Source organism: Muscardinus avellanarius (assembly GCF_963383645.1).
Source record: "Muscardinus avellanarius genome assembly, chromosome: 18".
In the NCBI taxonomy this organism is placed as follows: Eukaryota; Metazoa; Chordata; class Mammalia; order Rodentia; family Gliridae; genus Muscardinus; species Muscardinus avellanarius.
In genome coordinates this window covers 44,363,406-44,385,750 of record NC_137804.1, presented here as the reverse complement: position 1 = coordinate 44,385,750, position 22,345 = coordinate 44,363,406, and the positions used below count along the sequence as shown (strand labels likewise).

Below are 22,345 nucleotides of genomic sequence, written 5' to 3'. Positions count from 1 at the left end.
CCCATTGTGGGAACACCAGCCCAGCTCGGGGGGCTCCAGTGAGGACTGGGGGCTGACTGTGTTGGGGGCACCCTAGGGCCGAGGGTGGGCAGTGAGACAAGAGGGGGTTGGCTGAAACCGGAGGTGGGGACCCCAGCTGGCAGTGTTGGCCCCAGGGCTGGCTGAGCTCTCCAGAGGAGGAGCAGGGCCGTGCACCCCTGTAATCTCAGCATTTGGGTGAGAGGACCGCAGGTTCAAGGCCAGCCTGGGCAAGTCCGTGCCCTCCACAACTGAGACCCTGTGGAGGAGGAGATAGAGCAGGGCTGGAGATGTAGCTCAGAGGTAGAGCACGCCGGCCACCATCTCAGCACCCCTGCCCCACAGAGGAGGGCCGGAGGAGGCTAGACCGAGGCAGGGCAGGGAGAGCGCCAGAGAACCCGCAGGGCCCCGATGCCAACCCGGCCCTGCCCCTCTCCTTTGTGCCCTCCCCGTGCCTCCCCCAAGAAGGCGCAGCTGAGACCCCGCCCCGCACCTTTGAGCACCCCGGGGAACGGCTGGTCCCGGGTTCCTTCCACACCTCGCACAAACAGACGGCCGCCCCCACAAGGTAAATAAATAACCAGCCACCAAGGGGTGGGCCTCAGCTTAGCAGATGCTGGCGGGCTCTCCCAGGATCTGAGCGGAAGGGGGTGTGGGCTCCTCGGGGCAGCTCGCAGGAAACCTCGCCCCCTCCCTCCCTGGCTGTTTGGGATAGACTCGCAGGCTTGGCTGGACCGCAAAGAAAACAGGACCGTGTGTGGTTAAGGGGGCTTTGCAAGGCTGAGGGCGGAGACTGGTGCCTGGGCCGGCCAGAGACCTGCCGACCTGCCGAGGGGGAGGCCGCACTCTCGGGGTGGGGAGACCCCTGGCTAACCCCAGTGGAGTGGGGAGGGCGGGGCAGAGCATCTGCAGGCGGCCTCTACGGTGGTCGTGGGTGGGTGGGTTGCTAAAGGGCCTCAGCTTTGGCCGTGGCCGGGCTGGGTTGGAAACTCACGCAGACCACCACCCAGCCTTCAAACGCGCCCCCTGCCAGTACACTCTGTCTCCCGCCTTCCAGTCCTGGCCCCCGTGCCTGGGGCCTCCCTGCCGGCTTTAGCCCTGCGGTCGCCTGGCCTGGGCCAGCCAGGCCCGTCCCCACCCACAGTCCAAGTTTTCTTGACCCTCAGATCTCTGCTTCCAGCTCGGGGAGGGGCAGTGGCGCATGCCTGTCATTCCAGTACTTGGGAGGCTGAGATAGGAGGGTCACAGGTTTGTAGGTTCCAGGCCAGCCTCAGGAATTTAGGAAGGCCCTGAAAAACTTAGTGAGACCCTGCTTCAAAATTTAAAAAGTAGGGCTGGGGCCAGGCAGTTCACAGACAGCCTCAGCTACTTAGTGAGGCCCTCCGCAACTCAGTGAGACCCGGTTTCAAAATAAAGAATAAAAAATAGGGCAGGGGTATAGCTCGGAGGTTGAATGCCCCTGGGTTCCATCCCCAGACCCGGAAAAAAAAAAAGAGAGAGAGAGAGAGAGAAGAAAGGAAGGAAGGAAGGAAGGGAGGGATGGGTGGAGGGAGGGATAGATGATAGACATAGACAGATAGATAGACATAGATAGATAGATAGGCAGACAGACAGACAGACAGATGATAGATAGGTGGGTGATAGATGATATCACCTCTGGGCCATGTTGGCAGACAGGAGCTATTCACCAGCCCTGGTCCCTGCCGGTCCTGAGAGGGGCTGGGGCAAGACCCACCAGGCGAGCAGGCATCTGGGATCTTTAGGGGTGCCGTGAGCAACCTGGGCTCCTCTCCCTGACCCAGCTCCCTCTCCCAGGAATCCAGGGATGCTGTGTAGGCTGTGAGCGGGGCGGCGGCGCTGCAGGGGCTGCCGGCGGCCGGGGCTGAGAGAGACATGTGGACACGAGGCCCGCATGGCTTCCGCCTGCCAGATGCTCTGCTGGGCCCTTGCCCTGGGGCTGGGCCTCACGCTCAAGCTCACGCATGCCTTCCGGTCTCAAGGTAGGCGCCCTCTGAGGGCAGTGAGGCCAGGGGGGTGGGGGGGAGCTAAGGAGGCCATTTGGAGCCTGAGAGGCAAAGGGGTCCGCCGGCATGGCGGTAACTGCCTGTCATCCCAGTACTTGGGGGAGTCACAGGTTCGAGGCCAGGCCCTCAGGAACTTAGCGAGACCAGATGCTGTTGCAAAATAAAAAAAAAAAAAATAAGAGCCGGGCGTGGTGGCGCACGCTTGTCATCCCAGCATTTGGGAGGTTGAGACGGGAGGATCCAGGTTCACGGATGGCCTTTGAGGCCCTTCTTTGCAACTCAGTGAGACCCTGTTGCAAAATAAAGAATAAAAAATAGGGCTGGGGGTGTCACTCGGAGGTAGAAAGCCCCTGATTCCATCCCTGTGCGGCTCAGAGGTACTGGCTTCAATCCCTAGTAAAAACAAACAAACAAACAAACAAACAGACGTGGGTCCGTAGGCTCAGATGGAGAGGCCGAGTGGAGAGGGGCTGGTCCTTTAGCCTTGTGATCGAGGGTCTCAACTCGGAGTCTGTTCCAGAAACCAGGATGCAAGGGTCCCCCCACATCAGAGCCCACCCCAGGCCTCTGACCCGCCCCTGCAGACGAGTTCCTGTCCAGCCTGGAGAGCTATGAAATCGCCTTCCCCACCCGCGTGGACCACAACGGGGCACGGCTGGCCTTCGCGACGCCTGCCCTCCGGAGGCCGCGCCGTGGCACCGGGGCCCCGGCCGAGTCCCGCCTCTTCTACAAGGTGTCTGCGCCCAGCACCCACTTCCTGCTGAACCTCACCCGCAGCCCCCGTCTGCTGGCAGGGCACGTCTCCGTGGAGTACTGGACGCGGGAGGGCCTGGCCTGGCAGAGGACAGCCCGGCCCCACTGCCTCTACGCCGGCCATCTGCAGGGCCAGCCTGGCAGCTCCCGCGTGGCCATCAGCACCTGCGGGGGCCTGGTGAGCTGAGGATTCTGGGAAGCAGAGGGAGTGGCCGCACTTGGGGAAATTAAGAAAACAAGACACTTCTACATAGAAAGAAGCTGGTGAAAGTGGGACCTTTTTAAAGTCATTTAAGGTCATGTGGACTTGGGGGGTACATCTAAAGCAGCGCCTAGAGGGAAATGTGTAGCCTTTGGTAAGGTTAGAAATCCAGTGAACTGAACACCCATGACAAGAGATGAGAAAAGGACTAGGAACGAGGTCGTGAAGACAGACGGGCCCTGCGGGCCCGCGCGCCAGAGCCTGACCTGAGCTTTCTGTCCCGCTCCCGGCCCCAGCACGGCCTCATCGTGGCGGAGGAGGAGGAGTACCTGATTGAGCCCCTGCAAGGTGGGCCCAAGGGCCCCCGGGGCCCAGAAGAAAGCGGCCCCCACGTGGTGTACAAGCGGTCCTCTCTGCGTCACCGCCACCTGGACACGGCCTGCGGAGTCAGAGGTATTCCTGTCTCGGGGCAGCAGCGGGGTCACGCGCCTCTTTCCACGGAGGCAGAGCTGGGCCGCAGTGCACCCCGCAGGTCAGCAGGCAGCTGCGTTAGGGGAACACGGAACTCTCCAGAAAGACGCGGTGCTGTGGGTGGGAGTCCATCCCCCTGCAGGCGGTGAAGGGCAGGACGCGGCTTATCGGGTCTGATAAGGCCTTAGGCAGTAGAGCAGTTGTACCCAACACAGTCATGGTTGTACGGTCAGAGTACCCCAGCGGGGCGCCATGGCACAGGCTTGGAACTCCGGTGCTTGGGAGGCTGAGGCGGGAGGACCCCAGGTTCAAGGGCAGCCTCATCAACTTAGTACGCCTCTGTTTCAAAAATAAAAGCCGGGTGTGGTAGCGCACGCTTGTAACCCCAGTACTGGGGACGCTGAGACGGGACGATCGCAGGTTCAAAGTCGGCTTCCCGAACTCAGCGAGGCTCCCGGCAACCTAGTGAGATCCTGTTTCAAAATAAAGAATACAAAATGGGGCTTGGAGGTAGAATGCCCCTGGGTTCAAAAATAAAAAATTAATTTTAATAAAAAGGGCCAGCCGGGCGTGGTGGCGCACGCTTGTCATCCCGGCATTTGGGAGGCTGAGACCGGAGGATCGCGCTTCCAGGACAGCCTCGGCTACTTAGTGAGGCCCTCTGCAACTCAGTGAGACCCTGTTTCAAAATAAAAAATAACAAAAAAAAATAGGGCAGGGGTGTAGCTCAGAGGTAGAATGCCCCTGGGTTCCACAGAAAGAGAAAAAGCGGGAGGTTTCATTAGCGAGTCAGCAAGGCTGCATTAGAGCCAGAGGCACAGAATGCCCGGTTAATCTGCTGTGCCAGGAGCCCAGTGGGACGCGGGCGCGAGTCGGCCGGGAGCTGGCGGCCCCTCCCACCGATTCCAACACTGGAATCCTCGTGGGACCGTCCAGCAGCCTGGTCATAGCGGCACACTGGGAGGGTGCCCCGCCAACCCGCGTGGCGGTTGCATGTCTGGTTGGTCACTGCGATGTCGGTCCGTCTGGTGGCTGAGCGGAGGCGCTGGGTTGCCCGCTGGCAGGGAGGCCGGGCTGTTCTAGAACGGGGTCGGTGCACACGCTGAAGCAGGGTGCCTAGGACCGGCGGTATGCTGCCAGGTGCCAGGCAGAGCGGGGAGGCGCTGGCCAGGGCGGCCGCGGGGCCACTGGGCAAGGGCACAGGCTTCAGAGGCAGCAGAGCGCCCGCGGGCCCGGAGGCGAAGGTTCCAGGAGACGCCGGCAGGCGCGGTGCCGCCGTCCACAGGGGCTTATGGGCTCCGCTTCCCCAGATGAGAAGCCCTGGAAAGGCCGGCCCTGGTGGCTGCACGCCCTGAAGCCGCCGCCCGCCCGGACCCCGGGGAACGAGACGGAGCGCGGCCAGCCGGGCCTCAAGCGCTCGGTCAGCCGCGAGCGCTACGTGGAGACCCTGGTGGTGGCCGACAAGATGATGGTCGCCTACCACGGGCGCCGGGACGTGGAGCAGTACGTGCTGGCCATCATGAACATTGTAAGTGCCTTCCCCTGCCCGGCTCGGGCCGGGGCCTCGCGGGGCCACAGACTGGGGCCCACTGCTCCAGCCTAGTCCCGGGCCTGGGGCCAGAGCGCAGCCTGGGGAGGGGGCGGCTGGAAAGAGGCCTCCCCAGACATTAACAAGGAGAGAGAAGCCGGGCGCGGTGGCGCACGCTTGTAATCCCCGCGCTTGGGAGGCTGAGACTGGAGGATGGCGCGGGTTCCAAGCCAGCCTCAGCTACTTAGTGAGGCTCTCAGCAACTCAGTGAGACCCTCTTTCAAAAACAAAAATAAAATAGGGTGGTGGAGGCGTGGCCCAAGGTGGAAAGTCCCTAGTACCACAAAAAGTAGATAAGTAAAAAATAAATACATAGATATAGGGCTAGGGCCATAGCTTAGAGGTAGAATGTCCCTGGCTTCAATTCCCAGTACCCCAAAAAGTAAATAAGTTTATATATATATATATATATATATATATATATATATATATATATATATATATATACACACACACACACACACACACACAGTGCTGGGGTTGTGTAGTGGTAAAATGCTCCTGGGTTCAATCACTAGTACCACAGGGAGTAAAACAGAAAAAAAAGCAGACAGATGTGGTGGCGCATGCTTATAATTCCAGTATTCCTGAGGCTGAGACCGGAGGATCGCGGTTCGCGGCCAGCCTCAGCTACTTAGCGAGGCCCTCTGCAACTCAGTGAGACCCCGTTTCCAAATAAAGAATAAAAAGTAGGGCTGGGGGTGCAGCTCGGAGGTAGAAGCCCCTGGGTTCCATCCCCAGTACCAATAAATAAATAAATAGCGAGAGCGGGTGGGGTGTGTGGCATGGCCGCCCGTATCCCTGCTTTGCACTCCTCCTCTGGGCCCCTCTTAAGACTCCGTTTCTCTTGTTTCTTGGAGGTCAGGTTGCCAAACTTTTCCAGGACTCGAGTCTGGGAAACATTGTTAACATCCTGGTCACCCGCCTCATCCTGCTCACGGAGGACCAGGTGCGGGGCGGGCCCCCTCCTCCCCTCCCCCGGGATGGGCGGCCACCCACTGCTCACTCTCCCACCCAGCCCACCCTGGAGATCACCCACCACGCGGGGAAGTCCCTGGACAGCTTCTGTAAGTGGCAGAAGTCCATCCTGCACCGGGGCGGCCACGGCAACGCCATCCCTGAGCACGGCGTGGCCAACCACGACACGGCCGTGCTCATCACGCGGTGAGCGCGGCGACCGGGGCGGGTGGGGGGCCTGAGGAGGGCCCCATTCCGGCCCTGACGCGGTCCTTCGTTCGCTCCCCATCCATCCGTCCGTCCACCCGTCCAGTCAGTCACTCATGCCGGGTGTGAGGTTCGCAGGGTCGCGGCCAGCCTCAACTACTTAGATGACTGTCCTCTCATCCCAGTACTTGGGAGGCTAAGACAGGAGGATCACAGGTTCGAGGCCAGCCTGGGCAACTCATCGAGAGCCTGATTCGAAATGTTAAAAAATAAGCCGGGCGTGGTGGCGCACGCTTGTAATCCCCGCGCTTGGGAGGCTGAGACAGGAGGATCGCACGGGTTCAAAGCCAGCCTCAGCTACTTTAGTGAGGCTCTCGGCAACTTAGTGAGACTCTGTTTCCAAATAAAGTATAAAATAGGACTGGGAGTGTATCCCGGAGGTAGAAAAGCTCTGGGTTCCACTCCAGTACCGCAAAAAAATAACAAAATGCATGCAATCAGCCAGTGGGGTCCCCAGCACCCCAAGGCAGCTGCAGGTGCCCCGGGCGTCCACGGCGGTCCCTCACCTCCCTCCTTCCCTCCTTCGCAGCTACGACATCTGCATCTACAAGAACAAGCCGTGCGGCACCCTAGGTAGGGCGCGGGCCGGCGGGCGCTGGGCCGGGGCGGGCGGCCGGGCTCACGCGCGCCCTCCCCAGGCCTGGCCCCCGTGGGCGGCATGTGCGAGCAGGAGCGGAGCTGCAGCATCAACGAGGACATCGGGCTGGCCACGGCCTTCACCATCGCCCACGAGATCGGGCACACGTGAGCCGGCGGCCGGGCGGGCGGGCGGGCGCCCCCTCCCCGCGCCCTGCGAGCCACGGCCCTCTCCCCAGGTTCGGCATGAGTCACGACGGCGTGGGCAACAGCTGCGGGGCCCGCGGCCCGGACCCCGCCAAGCTCATGGCGGCCCACATCACCATGAGGACCAACCCGTTCGTGTGGTCGTCCTGCAGCCGTGACTACATCACCAGCTTCCTGGAGTGAGGACCCGGGCGTCCGCGGGGCTCCCCCCGGCGCGTGCGTGCGCGTGTGCACGTGTGTGTCTTCTCTCCCTGCAGCTCGGGCCTAGGGCTCTGCCTGAACAACCGGCCCCCCAGGCAGGACTTCGTGTACCCGACGGTGGCGCCCGGCCAGGCCTACGACGCAGATGAGCAGTGCCGCTTCCAGCACGGAGTCAAATCGCGCCAGTGTAAATACGGGGTAGAGAGAGCCTTCCTGCTTTCTTCCTGGGAGGGGAGGGCTGCCAGGGCCACGAGGGCACCCTCCAGGAAGGGCACAGCCGGGAGGGCGGGCACGGCGCGTGGGCAGGAGTGCCCCCGGCCAGCACCAGGAGTGCCTGCGCTGGGGAGGCTGAGAAAGGAGGACCACAGGTTGGCCAGCCTTCAACGTAGTGAGGCCCCGTTCAAAGTTTAAAAAAAGTAAGCCCGGCGTGATGGCGCACGCCTGTCATCCCAGCATTCGGGAGGCCGAGACAGGAGGATGGCGGTTCGCGGCCAGCCTCAGCTACTTAGTGAGGCCCTCTGCAACTCAGTGAGAGACCCTGTTTCAAAATAAAGAATAAAAAGCCGGGCGTGGTGGCGCACACTTGTAATCCCCGCGCTTGGGAGGCTGAGACAGGAGGATCGCACGGGTTCGAAGCCAGCCTCAGCTACTTGGTGAGGCTCTCGGCAACTTAGTGAGACCCTGTTTCCAAATAAAATAAAAAAGGTCTGGGAGTATAGCCCGGAGGTAGAAAGCCTCTGGGTTCCACCCCCAGTACCACGAAAGAAAGAAAGAAAGAAAGAAAGAAAGAAAGAAAGAAAGAAAGAAAGGGCTGGGGGTGTGGCTTGGAGATCAAATGCCCCTGGGTTCCATCTCCGGTACCACAAAAAACAAATAAATAAATAATAGAATAGGACCAGGGTTCTAACTCGAGGCAGATGCCCCTGGTGTAATCCCCGGCACCGCACAAAAAGGGATTGTGTCACTCTGGCCCCCAGAGCCCTGGTGGAAAGGGCTGGCGCTGGCCGCGTTGCACTGAGCGATCCAGGCCGCCCGCAGTGCATCCTAAGTCCGAGCACCACTGCCTGGGCGGTCTGTGCGGTTTTGTTTGCTCATTTTTGTTCTTTGCAGAACTGGAGATTGAACCCAGAGGGGTGGTACCGCTGAGCTACACCCCCATTCTATTTTAGTTTTTATTTTTGAGACAGGGCCTCACTACCTTGCTGAGGCTGACCTTGAACCTGCAATCCTCCTGTCTCGGCCTCCCAAGTCCTGGGATGACATGCATGCCCCACACTCAGCTTACCAGGGCAGTTTTGTTTTTGTTTTTGCGGGTCTGGGGCTGGAACCCAGGGGCATTCGACCTCTGAGCTAACACCCCCAGCCCAATTTTTTGTGTGTGTATGTGGTACTGGGGTTCCTGAAAGCCCTTCTACCTCCGGGCTACACTCCCAGACCTATTTTTATTTTTGGAAACAGGGTCTCCTAAAGCCAGCACGCGCAGCTGGCTTCGAACCTGCGCCATCCTCCTGTCTCCGCCTCCCAAGCGCAGGGATTACAAGCGTGCGCCACCACGCCCGGCCCAGCCCAATTTTTTTATTCTTTATTTTGAAACCGGGTCTCACTGAGTTGCGGAGGGCCTAACTAAGTAGCTGAGGCTGTCCGCGAACCACGATCCTCCGGTCTCAGCCTCCCAAATGCTGGGATGACAACTGTGCGCCCCCACACGCGGCTCGGGGCAGTTTTTAACTAAACATTTCAGGCCTGATAAAAAGTTACCCTGGAGACGGCCATCTACTTGACTTGGCAAAGAAGCAGGACTTTTCAGGGCCGCCCTCCACCCTGACCTCCGTACACTGACGGTTCCCAAGGGTTCCTGGACCCACCCCTGGCCGGCCCGCTCCGAGCTTCCTAACTGCTCCCCACTCTTTCTTGAGGTTCAAAACACTCACCATTAATCTGTATGCATCTCAAAGGGGCAGAGGTGGCGGACACCTGGTATCCCAGAACTAGGGAGGCAGAAACAGGAGGATCGCAGGTTCCAGGCCAGCCTCAGCAACTCAGAGAGCCCCTTGGCAACTTAGCAAGACCCTGTTTCAAAGTTGTTGTTTATTTTTTTAAGACCTGAGGGTATAATTTGGAGGTAGAATGTCCCAGAATTCAATCCCTAGTACAAAAAAAAAAAAAAAAAACACCCAAGAACTGAGTGACGTTTCAGGATTACGCTTGCAATCCCAGCATTCAGGAGGCAGAGACAGGAGGATCGCAGTTGGCAGACAGCCTCAGCTACTTAGTGAGGCCCTTTGCAACTCAGTGAGACCCTGTTTCAAATAGAAATAAAAAATAGGGCTGCAGTGTAGCTTGGAGGTAGAATGCCCCTGGGTTCCACCCCAGTACCGTAAATAAAAGAAAAAAAGAAAAGCCCGGAGTCCTTTGCAGGACAAGAAGGTGATCCCGGAGCTCAGAGCATGGCATTGTCCCTTCCCACCAACCTAGCTGACACCAGCCTTGAAGGCATTCTGAGCTACCCCTGCAGGTCTGCTGGGTCCTGGGCACCCTGATGAGGAGGGCTGAGGCCTAGCCAGCGGTGGGGACATCTTACCGTCTCACTGACGCCCTTGACAATCCCAGTATCCCCAAGTTCCAGACACAATCTGTACCTAGGGAGGGCCAGTCACCCCAGGCCACGGTTCTTTTTTTATTTTTATATTTATTTATTTATTTATTTATTTAGTGGTACTGGGAATAGAACCCAGGGGCATTCTATCTCCGAGCTACACCCCAGCCCTGTTTTTTGTTCTTTATTTGAAACAGGGTCTCACTGAGTTGCGGAGGGCCTCACTAAGTATCTGAGGCTCTCCTCGAACCGTGACCCTCCTGTCTCAGCTTCCCGAATCCTGGGGTTACAAGCGTGCGCCACCACGCCCGGCTTCAGAGGTATCTTCTTAGAGGGAGCAAAAAGACTGGGGTCCTCTGGGGAGGTTCGAGGACAACCCTCATCTCTCAGGCCTGAACCTAAAAGTGTGACTTCTTACAGCCTTCTTTAGTCCGATCCCAGCTCTTCAAAGCTGGGAAGAATTCAGGTCAAATAGAGGACTGCCCGGGAAGGGGGAGCAGATGTGGGGGCGGAGGGGGTGGGCCACTGTGAACCCGAGGCCGCTTCTAGCAGGATGATAATTACACAGGCTGAAAGTCAGACTGACTCCCCGCCGCTAGCCCGGGGCCAGCGGAGTCCAGACAGGAAGAAAGTGTTTAGTGCTCCCTGGGGAGGCCGCGGCCCCGCCCGCCCAGCCCAGCCCGGGGCTGTGTGCGCTGGAAACACCCCCACCTCCGGCTGAAAGCTCTGGGGTCCCCAGGGCAAATGGGGCCCAAGAGAACCGCCCCCGAAGAAGCTGGGCCGGCTGGACTGGGCCCCAGCCCCACCTCCCAGGACCCCACCCTCACCTCCCAGGACCCCACCCTTCCCGGGCTCCTCCCCTCCCAAGGAGGAGGCCCAACCCTCCGCAGGCTTCTCCAGACGCTCCGGGAAACTCAGGAGGCGCGGGGCCCTGAGCTAGGTGCAGTCCTCGAAGGCGGACCCTGCCCCCGGCGGCTCAGACGCCAGGCCGCCCCTGGCCGCAGTGCGAGCCGCAGCCAGGGACCGCGGTTTTGTTTAGAGACAAAACGGCCACAGCAATGTCCCCGTTTACGGCAGACATGTGTGTTCCTTGAGCACAAGGAATGGCAGAGGAGACTCCCAAGACAGGCCCCAGGGGGTGTCAGGGGAGCGCTGGGCCGGCTCCCCGCCTGCAGAGACAGGCAGGGAGAGGGCGCGCTGACGGCGCCCCGGCCCGCAGGAGGTCTGCAGCGAGCTGTGGTGTCTCAGCAAGAGCAACCGGTGCATCACCAACAGCATCCCGGCCGCCGACGGCACCGTGTGCCAGACGCACACCATCGACAGCGGGGTGAGCGCCGCCCGCGCGGCTGCCTGCGTAGCCCCGCCCCGCCCTCCAGGCCCCGCCCCCACGGCGGCCGGGACCCGCGCCACGCCCACCCAGGCCACGCCCCCACGGCGGCCGGGGCTCAGGCCACGCCCCCACGGCACCCCGGGCTCGGGCCACGCCCCCACGGCATCCCGGGCTCAGGCCACGCCCCCACGGCATCCCGGGCTCAGGCCACGCCCCCACGGCATCCTGGGCCCAGGCCACGCCCCCACTGCAGTCCGGGTTCATGCCACGCCCATCCAGGCCACGCCCCCACGGCATCCCGGGCTCGGGTCACGCCCCTCCAGGCGCTGGTCACGCCCACTGATTGCGTGTCCCGCCTAAGACCACGCCCCCGGTCTAAAGGCCACGCCCCCTGAGTGCCGCCTGCTTGGCTTCGCCTCCTCTGGGTGCCCCTACGCCCTGGCCACGCGTCTGGCCAAAGCCCGGGGTCCCGTCCCTATCCATCCCCTTCCGCCCATCCCAGGGGGGCTGAGAGGTGCTCCTGGGGGGTCGGGAGCACCTGCGAGGCCAGGCTCCGACCCCCATCTCTTCCCCGTGTCCCGCCCAGTGGTGCTACAAGCGGGTGTGTGTCCCTTTCGGGTCGCGGCCGGAGGGCGTGGACGGGGCCTGGGGCCCGTGGAGCCCGTGGGGCGACTGCAGCAGGACGTGCGGCGGCGGCGTGTCCTCGTCCAGCCGGCACTGCGACAGCCCCAGGTCAGCCTGCGGGACGAAAGCGAGCGGCCAGCCGCCCCGCCCCGGCCCTGCATCTCTCCCGTCCCCCTCCAGGCCTACCATCGGAGGCAAGTACTGTCTAGGCCAGAGACGGCGGCACCGGTCCTGCAACACCGAGGTGACCCCCTGAGCCCCCAGGGCCCAGCCCCACCTGGGCTCCCGCCCCCACACCCGAGGTCCACCCTTTGGGGGAGAGTTATCAAAGGGCACAAGGCCTGCCCTCCTCCGGCCCCGCAGCCCCTCCCTAGCCCAGGGCCACCTGCCCAGGGCCTGCTCCCCCAGACCTGGTTCCTTCCCCGCTCCCCTCCCTCCAGCCTTCTCCCTCCCAGTACAGGCATCTCCCCAGCCCCCTAAAACCCCTGCTTTGCCCTCAGGCCCCTCCAAGGCCAGCCCAGTGTCCCCCACCCCCCGGCCTAGCTGCCCCCAAGAACGCAGCCCTGCCCTCTGCCCTCGTACAGCCCGGCTGAGCTGCCAGCCAAACACCGATGGTGTCTTCCGCCTGCGCCTTGGTCTGACCAGGGACCTCAACGCCGTCTTTCTGGGCCCCAACCGCGACTCCTGGGGCTTCTGAGCTGCCCCTGCCTTAAATACTGGGGTTCCCTATGGTGGGGTGGTGTCTGGAGCGTAGGTGTGCACTCGGGTACGCCAGAGGCCTACTGCAAAAGGGACGTTCACAGGGCAGGAAGAGCTTTGGGGTGAGGAGCGGCCTTCCCGGCCCCCACCTGGGGAGGTCAGCGCATCAAGGAACCCACAAAGAAGAACTCAGGCCCGGCCCCCAAACCGCACCCCATTCTAGGCCTCCTCTCTTGGGAAGGGCCTCCTGGGAGCCGGCTCGGTGGTACACGTCATCCCAGTGACCCTGGGGGCTGGACCAGCAGGATTGCAAGTTGGAGGCTAGCCTGGTCCACTTAGACCCTGTCTCCCGCCCGGTGCAGGCTTGTAAGCCCAGCACTCGGGAGGCCGAGACAGGAGGATCCCAGGCTTGAGAGCAGCCTCAGCTACTTAGTGAGGCCCTCCGCAGCTTAGTGAGACCTCCACAATTTAATGAGACCTTGTTCCAAAATAAAGAATAGAAAGTAGGGCTGGGGGTGGAGCTCAGAGGTGGAACGCCCCTGGGTTCCATCCTCAGTACCACAAAACTAAGTTAACTAATTAGTTACGTAAACGAATAACTATAAAGGGCTGGGAGTGCATCTCAGTTGGTAGAGCTCCCCTGAATTCAATCCCGTTTTACACACACACACACACACACACACACACACACACACACACAATAATACACAAATATTTTTAAGATCCTGAGCCAGGCATGGCAGCACATACTTGGGAAGCTGAGACGGGAGGATCGCAGGTTTGAGGCCAGAGCATGGTAATTTAGCAACGCTCTGTTTCAAAATAAAATATTAACAAAGAGCTGGGCTGTAACTCAGAAGAGGAACACCAGCCCGGCGTGCTGTTGCGCGCTGGCAGTCCCCATGCTTGGGAGGCTGAGACAGGAAGAGCGCGGGTTCTTAGCCAGCAACTCAGTGAGGCCCTGCGCAACCTGGGGAGACTCTGTTTCCAATTAAAAACTAAAATAGGGCAGGGGGTGTAGCTCAGAGGTAGGATGCCCCTGGGTTCCATCCCCTGTACAAAAATATCAATCTCCAGTACCACGATAATAATAATAAAGGCCCCCTGGTCTGAAGCAAGAGGCAGGCCCCACCCTGCTCACCCTAACGAGCCACGAGCCCCAGCCTAGACGCTGCACCTGGACCATCACGGCCTCCTTCCTGGCCTCCCTGCCTCCAGCCTCCCCTCCCACCCCATGGCACTCAGAGTTTCTTTGCCCTGACGTCCTCCCCTCAGGACTGTCCCCCCGGCTCCCAGGACTTCAGGGAGATGCAGTGTTCTGAATTCAACAGCGTCCCCTTCCGTGGAAAGTTCTACACTTGGAAAACGTACCGGGGAGGTGAGCAGGGGTGGGGGCCTGGGGCGGCGGAGGGAGCATACGGCAGCAGGTGGGATTCACAGCGCCCCGGAGCCCCGAGCCCCAACTTGTCTAAAGAACCGGAGCGCTAAGCCGTGTGCGCGTGGTGGCCGGCGCTTGTAAGCCCAGCATTCGGGAGGCTGAGACGGGAGGATCGCGGTTCGCGGACAGCCTCGGCTACTTAGTGAGGCCCTCTGCAACTCAGAGAGACCCTGTTTCAAAATATAGAATAAAAAACAGGGCAGGGGGTGTAGCTGGGAGGTAAAATGCCCCTGGGTTCCATCCCCAGGACTGCAAAAAAGAAAAAATAAAGGGCAGGGGTGTCGCCGGAAGGTAAATAATGCCCCTGGGCTCAGTGCCCGCTGAGGAGGGCAGGGAGCTGGCGCAGCACCGCGTCCCCCTGGCCGGCCCTCCTGGGCGTGGGTCGGGTCTGACTGGGCCGGGCCGCAGGGGGCGTGAAGGCCTGCTCGCTCACCTGCCTGGCCGAAGGCTTCAACTTCTACACGGAGCGGGCGGCGGCCGTGGTGGACGGGACGCCCTGCCGCCCCGACTCGGTGGACATCTGCGTCAGCGGCGAGTGCAAGGTGGGGGTCTCCCGGGGAGGGGGCAGGGGATGCGGCTGGGCCCGCTAAGCCGCGCCCTCTGCACGCAGCACGTGGGCTGCGACCGCGTCCTGGGCTCCGACCTGCGGGAGGACAAGTGTCGCGTCTGCGGGGGCGACGGCAGTGCCTGCGAGACCATCGAGGGGGCGTTCACCCCTGCAGCCCCCGGGACAGGTGAGCCGCTCCCGGCCGAGCCTGGTGGCTGGGGACCCGTCGCCGAGACTCGCTAGCCAAGACCAGCAAGACTCCGGGGGGGCCCTTGGACTCCAGGGGCCTGTGGCTTCTGAGTTAGGGTTAGGGTTCAGGCTTGGGGCTCGGGGAGCCCCCCCAAATCCTGCAAGCACAGAAATGCCCACGCTCAGGGTCAAGAAGGGCCCGGCCGCTGGCTTGGGCTATGCGGCTTGGAGCTTGGAGCTCGGGTGCCGTAAGGGACAGGAGCCTCTCACCTCCCGCTTCAGGCTGGGACCGTTTTCCATTCAGAAGGCTGCCTTGTGACCCCAGTACTTGGGAGGCTGAGACAGGAGGACCGTAGGTTCGGAGCCAGCCTCACAACTTGGTGAGGCCCGCAGCAGCAACTTAGTGAGGTCCTCAGCAACTGCATGAGACCCTGTTTATCAAAAATAAGAACTCAAGAGGGTTGGGCTATCGCTCAGGGGTAGAATGCCCCGGGTTCCATCTCCAGTTCCCCAAAAGGAAAGAGTCATCTGAGTCAGGCGCGGAGGCCCGGCCTGGAGTCCTACTACTTGGGAGGCCGAGGCTAGAAGCCTGGAGGTTTCAAGGCCGGGTGGGGTCCCAGGCAGATAAGCCAGGACTTTTTGTGGGGTACAGGTGGATTAAGGAAGAGGGGCCACAGAGGTCCAGAGGGTCGGGAGTGGAGTCTGCTGCAGACCCAACCCTGACCACTGAGTCCGCGTCACCCCTGGGCGGAGAGCAGCCCAGCCTTGCTGCACGGCAGGAGTTGCCAGAGCCGGACGAGACCGTTGTGGTAGAGAGGCAGGAGGCCGCGAGTTCAAATCCCACCCCAGGAGGCCGCGAGTTCAAATCCCACCCCAGGAGGGTGCGGTTCAGCGCCAGGGTGTTTGCCTGGCATGCAGGAGGCCCTAGGTTTCATCCCCCAGGACTGCCAAAAGAAAAAAAAGCCATGGTGGTGCACACCTATAATCCTGGTACTAGGGAGGCTGAGAAAGGAGGATCGCAGGTTTAAAGCCTCGACAGCGTAACAAGACTCTCAGCAACTTAGCAAAATCCTTTTTCAAGCCGGGCGCGGTGGCGCGCTCGTCATCCCAGCATCCGGGAGGCTGAGACCGGGGGATCGCGGTTCGCGGCCAGCCTCGGCTACTTAGTGAGGCCCTCTGCAACGCAGTGAGACCCGGTTTCAAAATAAAGAATAAAAAATAAGGCAGGAGGTGTAGCTCAGAGGTCAAATGCCCCTGGGTTCCACCCCCAGACCCGCAAAAAAAAAAAAAAATCCTTTTTCAACTTATTTATTTATTGCAGGTTTGGGGGTGGAACCCAGGGACATTCGACCTCTGAGCTATACCCCCAGACTTATTTTTTCTTCTTGATTTTGAAAAAGGGTCTGACTGAGTTGTAAAGGGCCTCACCAAGTAACTGAGGCTGTCCATGAACCACGATCCTCCTGTCTCAACCTCCTGAATGCTGGGATTACAAGCGTGTGCCACCATGCCCGGCTTCCATTTCAAATTTAAAACTAAAACGCGGCTGTAGGCACAGCTCAGAGGTAGAATTTCCCTGGGTCTGACCTCCAGTGCCAAGTTAAAAACAAAACAAAATCTCTCGGCCCCGCCACTCCCTCGCTGCAAAGGCCTGTGTCTCGGGGTGCCCTGCTAATCTGAGCGAGACATCTTGGGGTGCCCTGCTAATCTGAGCGAGACGGGCGTGCGCTTCTGGGGAGGCCACGGGCGTGAGGGGCTGGCCCGCGGTGACCTCGCGCTCCCCCAGGCTACGAGGACGTCGTCTGGATCCCCAAGGGCTCCGTCCACATTTTCATCCACGACCTGAACCTGACCCTCAGTCACCTGGGTACGCAGAGGCGGGGGGCTGCGGAGGGGCCAGCCTGAGCGCAGCGCCCTGAGCCCGGTGCCCTCCTCTAGCCCTGAAGGGGGACCAGGAGTCCCTGCTGCTGGAGGGGCTGCCCGGGACGCCCCAGCCTCACCGCCTGCCCCTGGCCGGGACCACCTTTCACCTGCAGCAGGGGCCGGACCACGCCCAAAGTCTAGAAGCCCTGGGACCCATTAACACATCTCTTGTCGTCATGGTAACGGTGGGGCTGGGGAGGACCGTGGCCTCCTGAGGGATGGAGACTCGTGAGAACCCTCACTCCCCTGCCTCCCCCCATCCCCAGGTGCTGTCCCGGACGGAGCTGCCGGCCCTGCGTTACCGCTTCAACGCACCCATCTCCCGCGACACGCTGCCCCCCTTCTTCTGGCACTACGCGCCCTGGACCAAGTGCTCCGCCCAGTGTGCTGGAGGTGAGGCCGCGGGAGCACCGGGCGCCCGGCACCCGCCGGAGGCTGTGGCTGAGCCGGCCTCTCCCTCCACCAGGCAGCCAGGTGCAGCTGGTTGAGTGCCGCAACCCGCTGGACAGCTCGGCTGTGGCCCCCCACCACTGCAGCGCCCACAGCAAGCTGCCCCGGAGGCAGCGCGCCTGCAACACGGAGCCCTGCCCGCCAGAGTGAGTGGCCGGCGGCCTTGGGAAGCGGGCTGTGGGGGGGGGTCTGGTTCCCCTTGGAGGGGTGCACCCTGCCCCCACCTGGGCGTAGAGCTTGCTAGTGCCTATGCTGAGGCACGCCTGCAAGCCCGGGACCTGGGAGGCCAAGACAGGAGGATCACAGGTTCAAAGCTAGCCTCAGCAGCTTAGCGAGGCCCTCGGCCACCCAGTGAGGCCCTGTTTCCAACGAAAAATAAATAAAAAGGGCTGCGGGTGTGGCTTAGTGGTGGAACGCTCCTGGGTTCGATCCCCAGTACTACCCCAAAAATAATGTGCCCGCGGAGCCTCGACGGGAGGGGAGGCCGGCCGGGGGGCGCAGCCGCAGCCTCAGAGCCCCCTCCCCGCAGCTGGGCGGTGGGGAACTGGTCCCGCTGCAGCCGGAGCTGCGACGCGGGCGTGCGCAGCCGCTCGGTGGTGTGCCGGCGCCGCGTGTCCGCCGCCGAGGAGAGGGCGCTGGACGACGCCGCCTGCCCGCAGCCGCGGCCCGCCGTGCTGGAGGCCTGCCTGGGGCCCGCCTGCCCCCCGGAGTGGGCGGCGCTGGACTGGTCCGAGGTCAGTCTCCGCGCGCCCGGGGGGGGCCGGGGGGCGGCCGCGCGCTGAGCCCGGCCCTCCGCAGTGCTCGCCCGCCTGCGGGCCCGGCCTGCGCCGCCGCCTGGTGCTCTGCCGCAGCGCTGACCAGCGCGCCACCCTGCCCGCCGCGCTCTGCCCGCCCGCCGCCCGGCCGCCCGACACCGTGCGCTGCAGCCTGCGCCGCTGCCCCCCGGCCCGCTGGGTGGCCGGCGACTGGAGCGAGGTGCGCGGGGGGGGGGGGGGCGGGGGGGGGGGGCGGGGGGGGCTGGGGGACAAGGGGGCAGGGGGCAGGGGGAAAGGGGACAAGGGGGCAGGGGGAAAGGGGACAAGGGGGCAGGGGGAAAGGGGACAAGGGGGCAGGGGAAAAGGGGACAAGGGGGCAGGGGGCAGGGGGAAAGGGGACAAGGGGGCAGGGGGAAAGGGGACAAGGGGGCAGGGGGAAAGGGGACAAGGGGGCAGGGGGCAGGGGACAAGGGGGCAGGGGAACTGGGGGACAAGGGGGCAGGGGGCAGGGGACAGGAGGACAAGGGGGCAGGGGAAAGGGGGAAAGGGGACAAGGGTGCAGGGGGCAGGGGACAAGGGGGCAGGGGGAAAGGGGACAAGGGGGCAGGGGAAAAGGGGAAAAGGGGGCAGGGGAACTGGGGGACAAGGAGGCAGGGGAAAGGGGACAGGAGGACAAGGAGGCAGGGGAACTGGGGGACAAGGGTGCAGGGGCCGAGGGGGGCCTGGGCCGGGCCGGGGGCCCAGGCTCAGCGCCTCTCCCGCAGTGCTCCGCCCAGTGCGGCCCCGGCCAGCAGCAGCGCGCCGTGCACTGCAGCAGCCACACCGGACAGCCGTCGAGGGACTGCGCCGAGGCCCTGCGGCCGCCCAGCACGCGGCCCTGCGAGGTCAAGTGCGACGCTGTGCCGCCCGACGACGGCCCCGAAGGTACTGCCCCGCCGCACCCGGACGCCCAGCCCGGACCCAGCCCCGGACACAAAACCCAACACCCAGCCCCGGACACCCAGCCCAACACCCAGCCCTGAACATTCATCCCCGACGCCCAGCCCGGACACCCAGCCCGGACGCCCAGCCCCGGACACAAAACCCAACGCCCAGCCCCGGACACCCAGCCCCGAACATTCATCCCGGACGCCCAGCCCCGAATATTCATCCCCAACACCCAGCCGGGACGCCCAGTCCCGACGCCCAGCCCCAGACACCCAGCCCCGACGCCCAGCCCCGGACACCCAGCCCCGGACACCCAGCCCCAGACACCCAGCCCGAACGACCAGCTGTGACACCCAGCCCCGGACACCCAGCCCAACACCCAGCCCCGAACATTCTTCCCAACACCCAGCCGGGATGCCCAGCCCCGACACCCAGCCTCAGACACCCAGCTCCGACACCCAGCCCCGGACACAAAGCCTCAGACACTCAGCCCCAGATGCCCAGCCCGACGCCCAGCCCGGACACTCAGCCCCAAAAGCCCAGCTCTGACACCAAGCATTCTCCCAACTGCCTCCTCTTCCTCCCCCTTTTCTCTTCTTCCTCTTCCCTTTTCTTCCTCCTCCTCCTCCTCCTCCTCCCGTACTGGGGTTGAAACCAGGGGCCTTCTGCTTCTCAGCTACATCCTCAGCCCTATTTTATTTATTTATTTATTTATTTATTTATTTATTTATTTATTTACTGCATTACTAGGGATGGAACCCTCAGGGGCATTTTACCTCTGAGCTACACCCCCAGCCCTATTTTTAGCTCTGTATTTTGAACAGGGCTTGCTAAGTTGCAGAGGCCCTCACTAAGAACCTGAGACTGCTGGCAAACCCACGGTCCCCCTGTCTCGGCCTCCCAAGTACTGCCTATCTTTATTGTATTTATTTATTTTGCAGTCCAGGAGGTTGAACCCGGGGGCATTCCACCTCTGAGCTACACCCTCAGCCTTATTTTTAATTCTTTAATTTGAAACACTGAGTTCTGGAGGACCTAAGTAGCCGAGGCTGTCCGTGAGCCATGATCCTCCGGTCTCAGCCTCCCAAGCCCTGGGATGACAAGCGTGCGCCGCCACGCCTGGCTACACCCCCTTTTTCATTTTTTTATTATTTATTTATTTATTTGGTGGTACTGGGGGTGGAACCCAGAGGCTTTCTACCTCCAGGCTATACTCCCAGACCCATTTTTACATTTGATTTGGAAACAGGGTCTCACTAAGTTGCTGAGAGCCTCACTACTTAAGTAGCTGAGGCTGGCTTCGAACCTGCGCGATCCTCCTGTCTCAGCCTCCCAAGCGCTGGGATTACAAGTGTGCGCCACCACGCACACTTTTTTTTATTTTATTCCCGGCCATTTTTTTTATTTTAGAGTCTCGCCAAGTGGCTGAGGCTTAAGCCTTCCATCCTCCGGTTTCAGCCTCCAAGTACACCCCCACGCCCAGCTCCCTGCACACTTTAAGTCCTCAAAACGCCTCGTGACATAAGGCCCCTTTGCGGGTGGGGGAGACGCGGGGCCAAGCCCGCAGCCAGGAGCCCCGCGCGGGCGGCGGACGCGGCCCGGCGAGGGGGGGCGCTGAGCCCTGGTTTCCGTCCTCTCGCGACCCCCAGAGTGCAAGGATGTGAACAAGGTCGCCTACTGCCCCCTGGTGCTCAAATTCCAGTTCTGCAGCCGAGCCTACTTCCGCCAGATGTGCTGCAAAACCTGCCACGGCCGCTAGGGGGCGCCGGCCGGACCCGCGGAGGGCGGGGCTGCGAGTTATTTATTGGGAAGCCCCGCGGGGCTCCGGGCTCCGCGGCCACCCCGAGGGGACGTCCGTCTGCTGTCCAGGGGCCGGGCAGCGCCCCTGCGCCCCGGGGCCCACCCCCAGGCCACCCCCGGTGCTACGAGCCCGGCCCCGCAGGAAGCCCTCCATCAATAAAGAGCGGTCCCTGTCCACCGCGCGTGCGCAGGCGTGTGTCCTTCCCCCGGCGGCCTCCAGGAGGGCGGGCGGGGCGGCGGGGCGCGGCCCCGGGGGGCGTGGGGCCTCCATTTCCCCCCAAGATGAAGGTGTGGGGCCCTGGTGAGCCAGGCCTGGCCGGGAGGGTACAAGCAGAAATGGGGAAACTGAGTCATCCCGCAGTGGTAAAGCTGCGGGGGGCTTTATGTGTGGCACTGGGATTGAGCCCAGGGCCATTCTACCTCTGAGCCGTGCCCCCGGCCCTATTTTATGCTTTTATTTGGAAACAGGGGCGCGCTAAGTTGCTAAGGGCATTGCTGGGCTGTGCAGGCTGGCGTCTGGTCTGCGATCCTCCCAAGCACTGGGACGACAGCTGTAGGCCACCACGCACGCCTTTATTGTTTTATTTTTTTATTATTTTTTATTGATGCATGTAGTAATACATCTTTTTTTGTATGGTACTCGGGATGGAAACCCAGAGGCATTCGACCTCTGAGCTCTTTATTTTTGAAACAGGGTCTCACCTAGTTGCAGAGGGCCTCACTAAGTAGCTGAGGCTGTCCGCGAACCGCGATCCTCCGGTCTCAGACTCCCCAGTCCTGGGATGACAAGCGTGCGCCCCATGCCCGGCTCCCCAGCCCTATTTTTTATTCGTTTGTTTGTTCGTTTGTTTGTCGTGGTACTAGGGTTCCTGGAAACCCTTCTACCTCCAGGCTACACTCCCAGACCCATTTTTATATTTTTATTTGGAAACAAGGTCTCTTAAGCCAGAGAGGCTGGCTTTGAACCTCCACCTCCCAAGCGCGGGGATTACAAGCGTGCGCCACCACGCCCGGCCTATTTTTTATTCTTTATGTTGAAACCGGGTCTCACTGAGTTGCAAAGGGCCTCACTAAGTAGCTGAGGCTGTCCGCGAACCGCGATTCTCCTGTCTCAGCCTCCCAAGTACTGGGATTACAGGCGTGCGCCACCATGCCCAGCTTGTAGTCATACACCTTACAGGAGTCCAAGATGGTGGAGGCATACGTGTGCACACACGTCACCCAATATTCTTTTGTTTTGAAGCAGGGCCTCGCGGAGTTGCTGAGGCTGGTCTCCAACCTGCAATCCTCCTGCCTCAGCCTCCCAAGTCCTGAGATGACGGGCGTGCACTACCACGCCCAGCTAAGGCAATCTTTACCCTTCAGGCCCACGGGGAAGAAGCTTGGTCCCCGCCCCACCCTCACACCCAGCTTCCCTCCCCAGCCTCGCCCCTCCCGGCAGAGGAAGTGAGAGAGGCCGGGGTAAGAGGAACTAGGGCCGGAGTCCTGGAGGAGCTGGAGTAGGGTCATGCCCAAACCGCCCCCCAGAGCCCCCTGAGCCCGCACCCCTGTCGCCAGCCCACACAGGTGTCCCTGCCGCAGGAGCCCCGCCACCCACCGTCACCATGGTAAGTCCTCAAGGGTGGGGCCAGGTGGAGCGACCCTGAGACCAGCGTCAGAAAGTCGTGCAGTGGAGAAGAGAGCCCCTCGGTCCCTCACCGGAGGCCACAGCTGTCGGAGGGGGCCGGCGCGGCTGTGGGAGCCACGGGTGGGCTTTGGCTGGAGGACGGGCCGCTGCCCCCAGGAAAGCCCACGGGGCGGGAC

The 22,345-nt window shown here is 61.9% G+C and overlaps 1 protein-coding gene across 1 annotated transcript; it reads left to right on the top strand.

Moving 5' to 3' along the window:
- Positions 1–1,930: 1,930 nt before the first annotated feature.
- On the top strand, positions 1,931–20,501 carry ADAMTS10 (ADAM metallopeptidase with thrombospondin type 1 motif 10; the record flags this gene model as incomplete). Its single annotated transcript, XM_080715461.1, has 24 exons — positions 1,931–2,018; positions 2,627–2,973; positions 3,294–3,450; positions 4,779–4,996; positions 5,922–6,005; positions 6,075–6,220; positions 6,810–6,853; positions 6,919–7,024; positions 7,096–7,242; positions 7,321–7,462; positions 11,080–11,187; positions 11,777–11,922; positions 11,995–12,058; positions 13,789–13,891; positions 14,360–14,493; positions 14,562–14,685; positions 16,474–16,554; positions 16,626–16,789; positions 16,877–17,003; positions 17,077–17,206; positions 17,590–17,794; positions 17,859–18,035; positions 18,580–18,739; positions 20,392–20,501. 24 exons carry the CDS (start codon positions 1,931–1,933, stop codon positions 20,499–20,501), a joined length of 3,312 nt encoding a protein of 1,103 aa, XP_080571587.1.
- Positions 20,502–22,345: the final 1,844 nt, after the last annotated feature.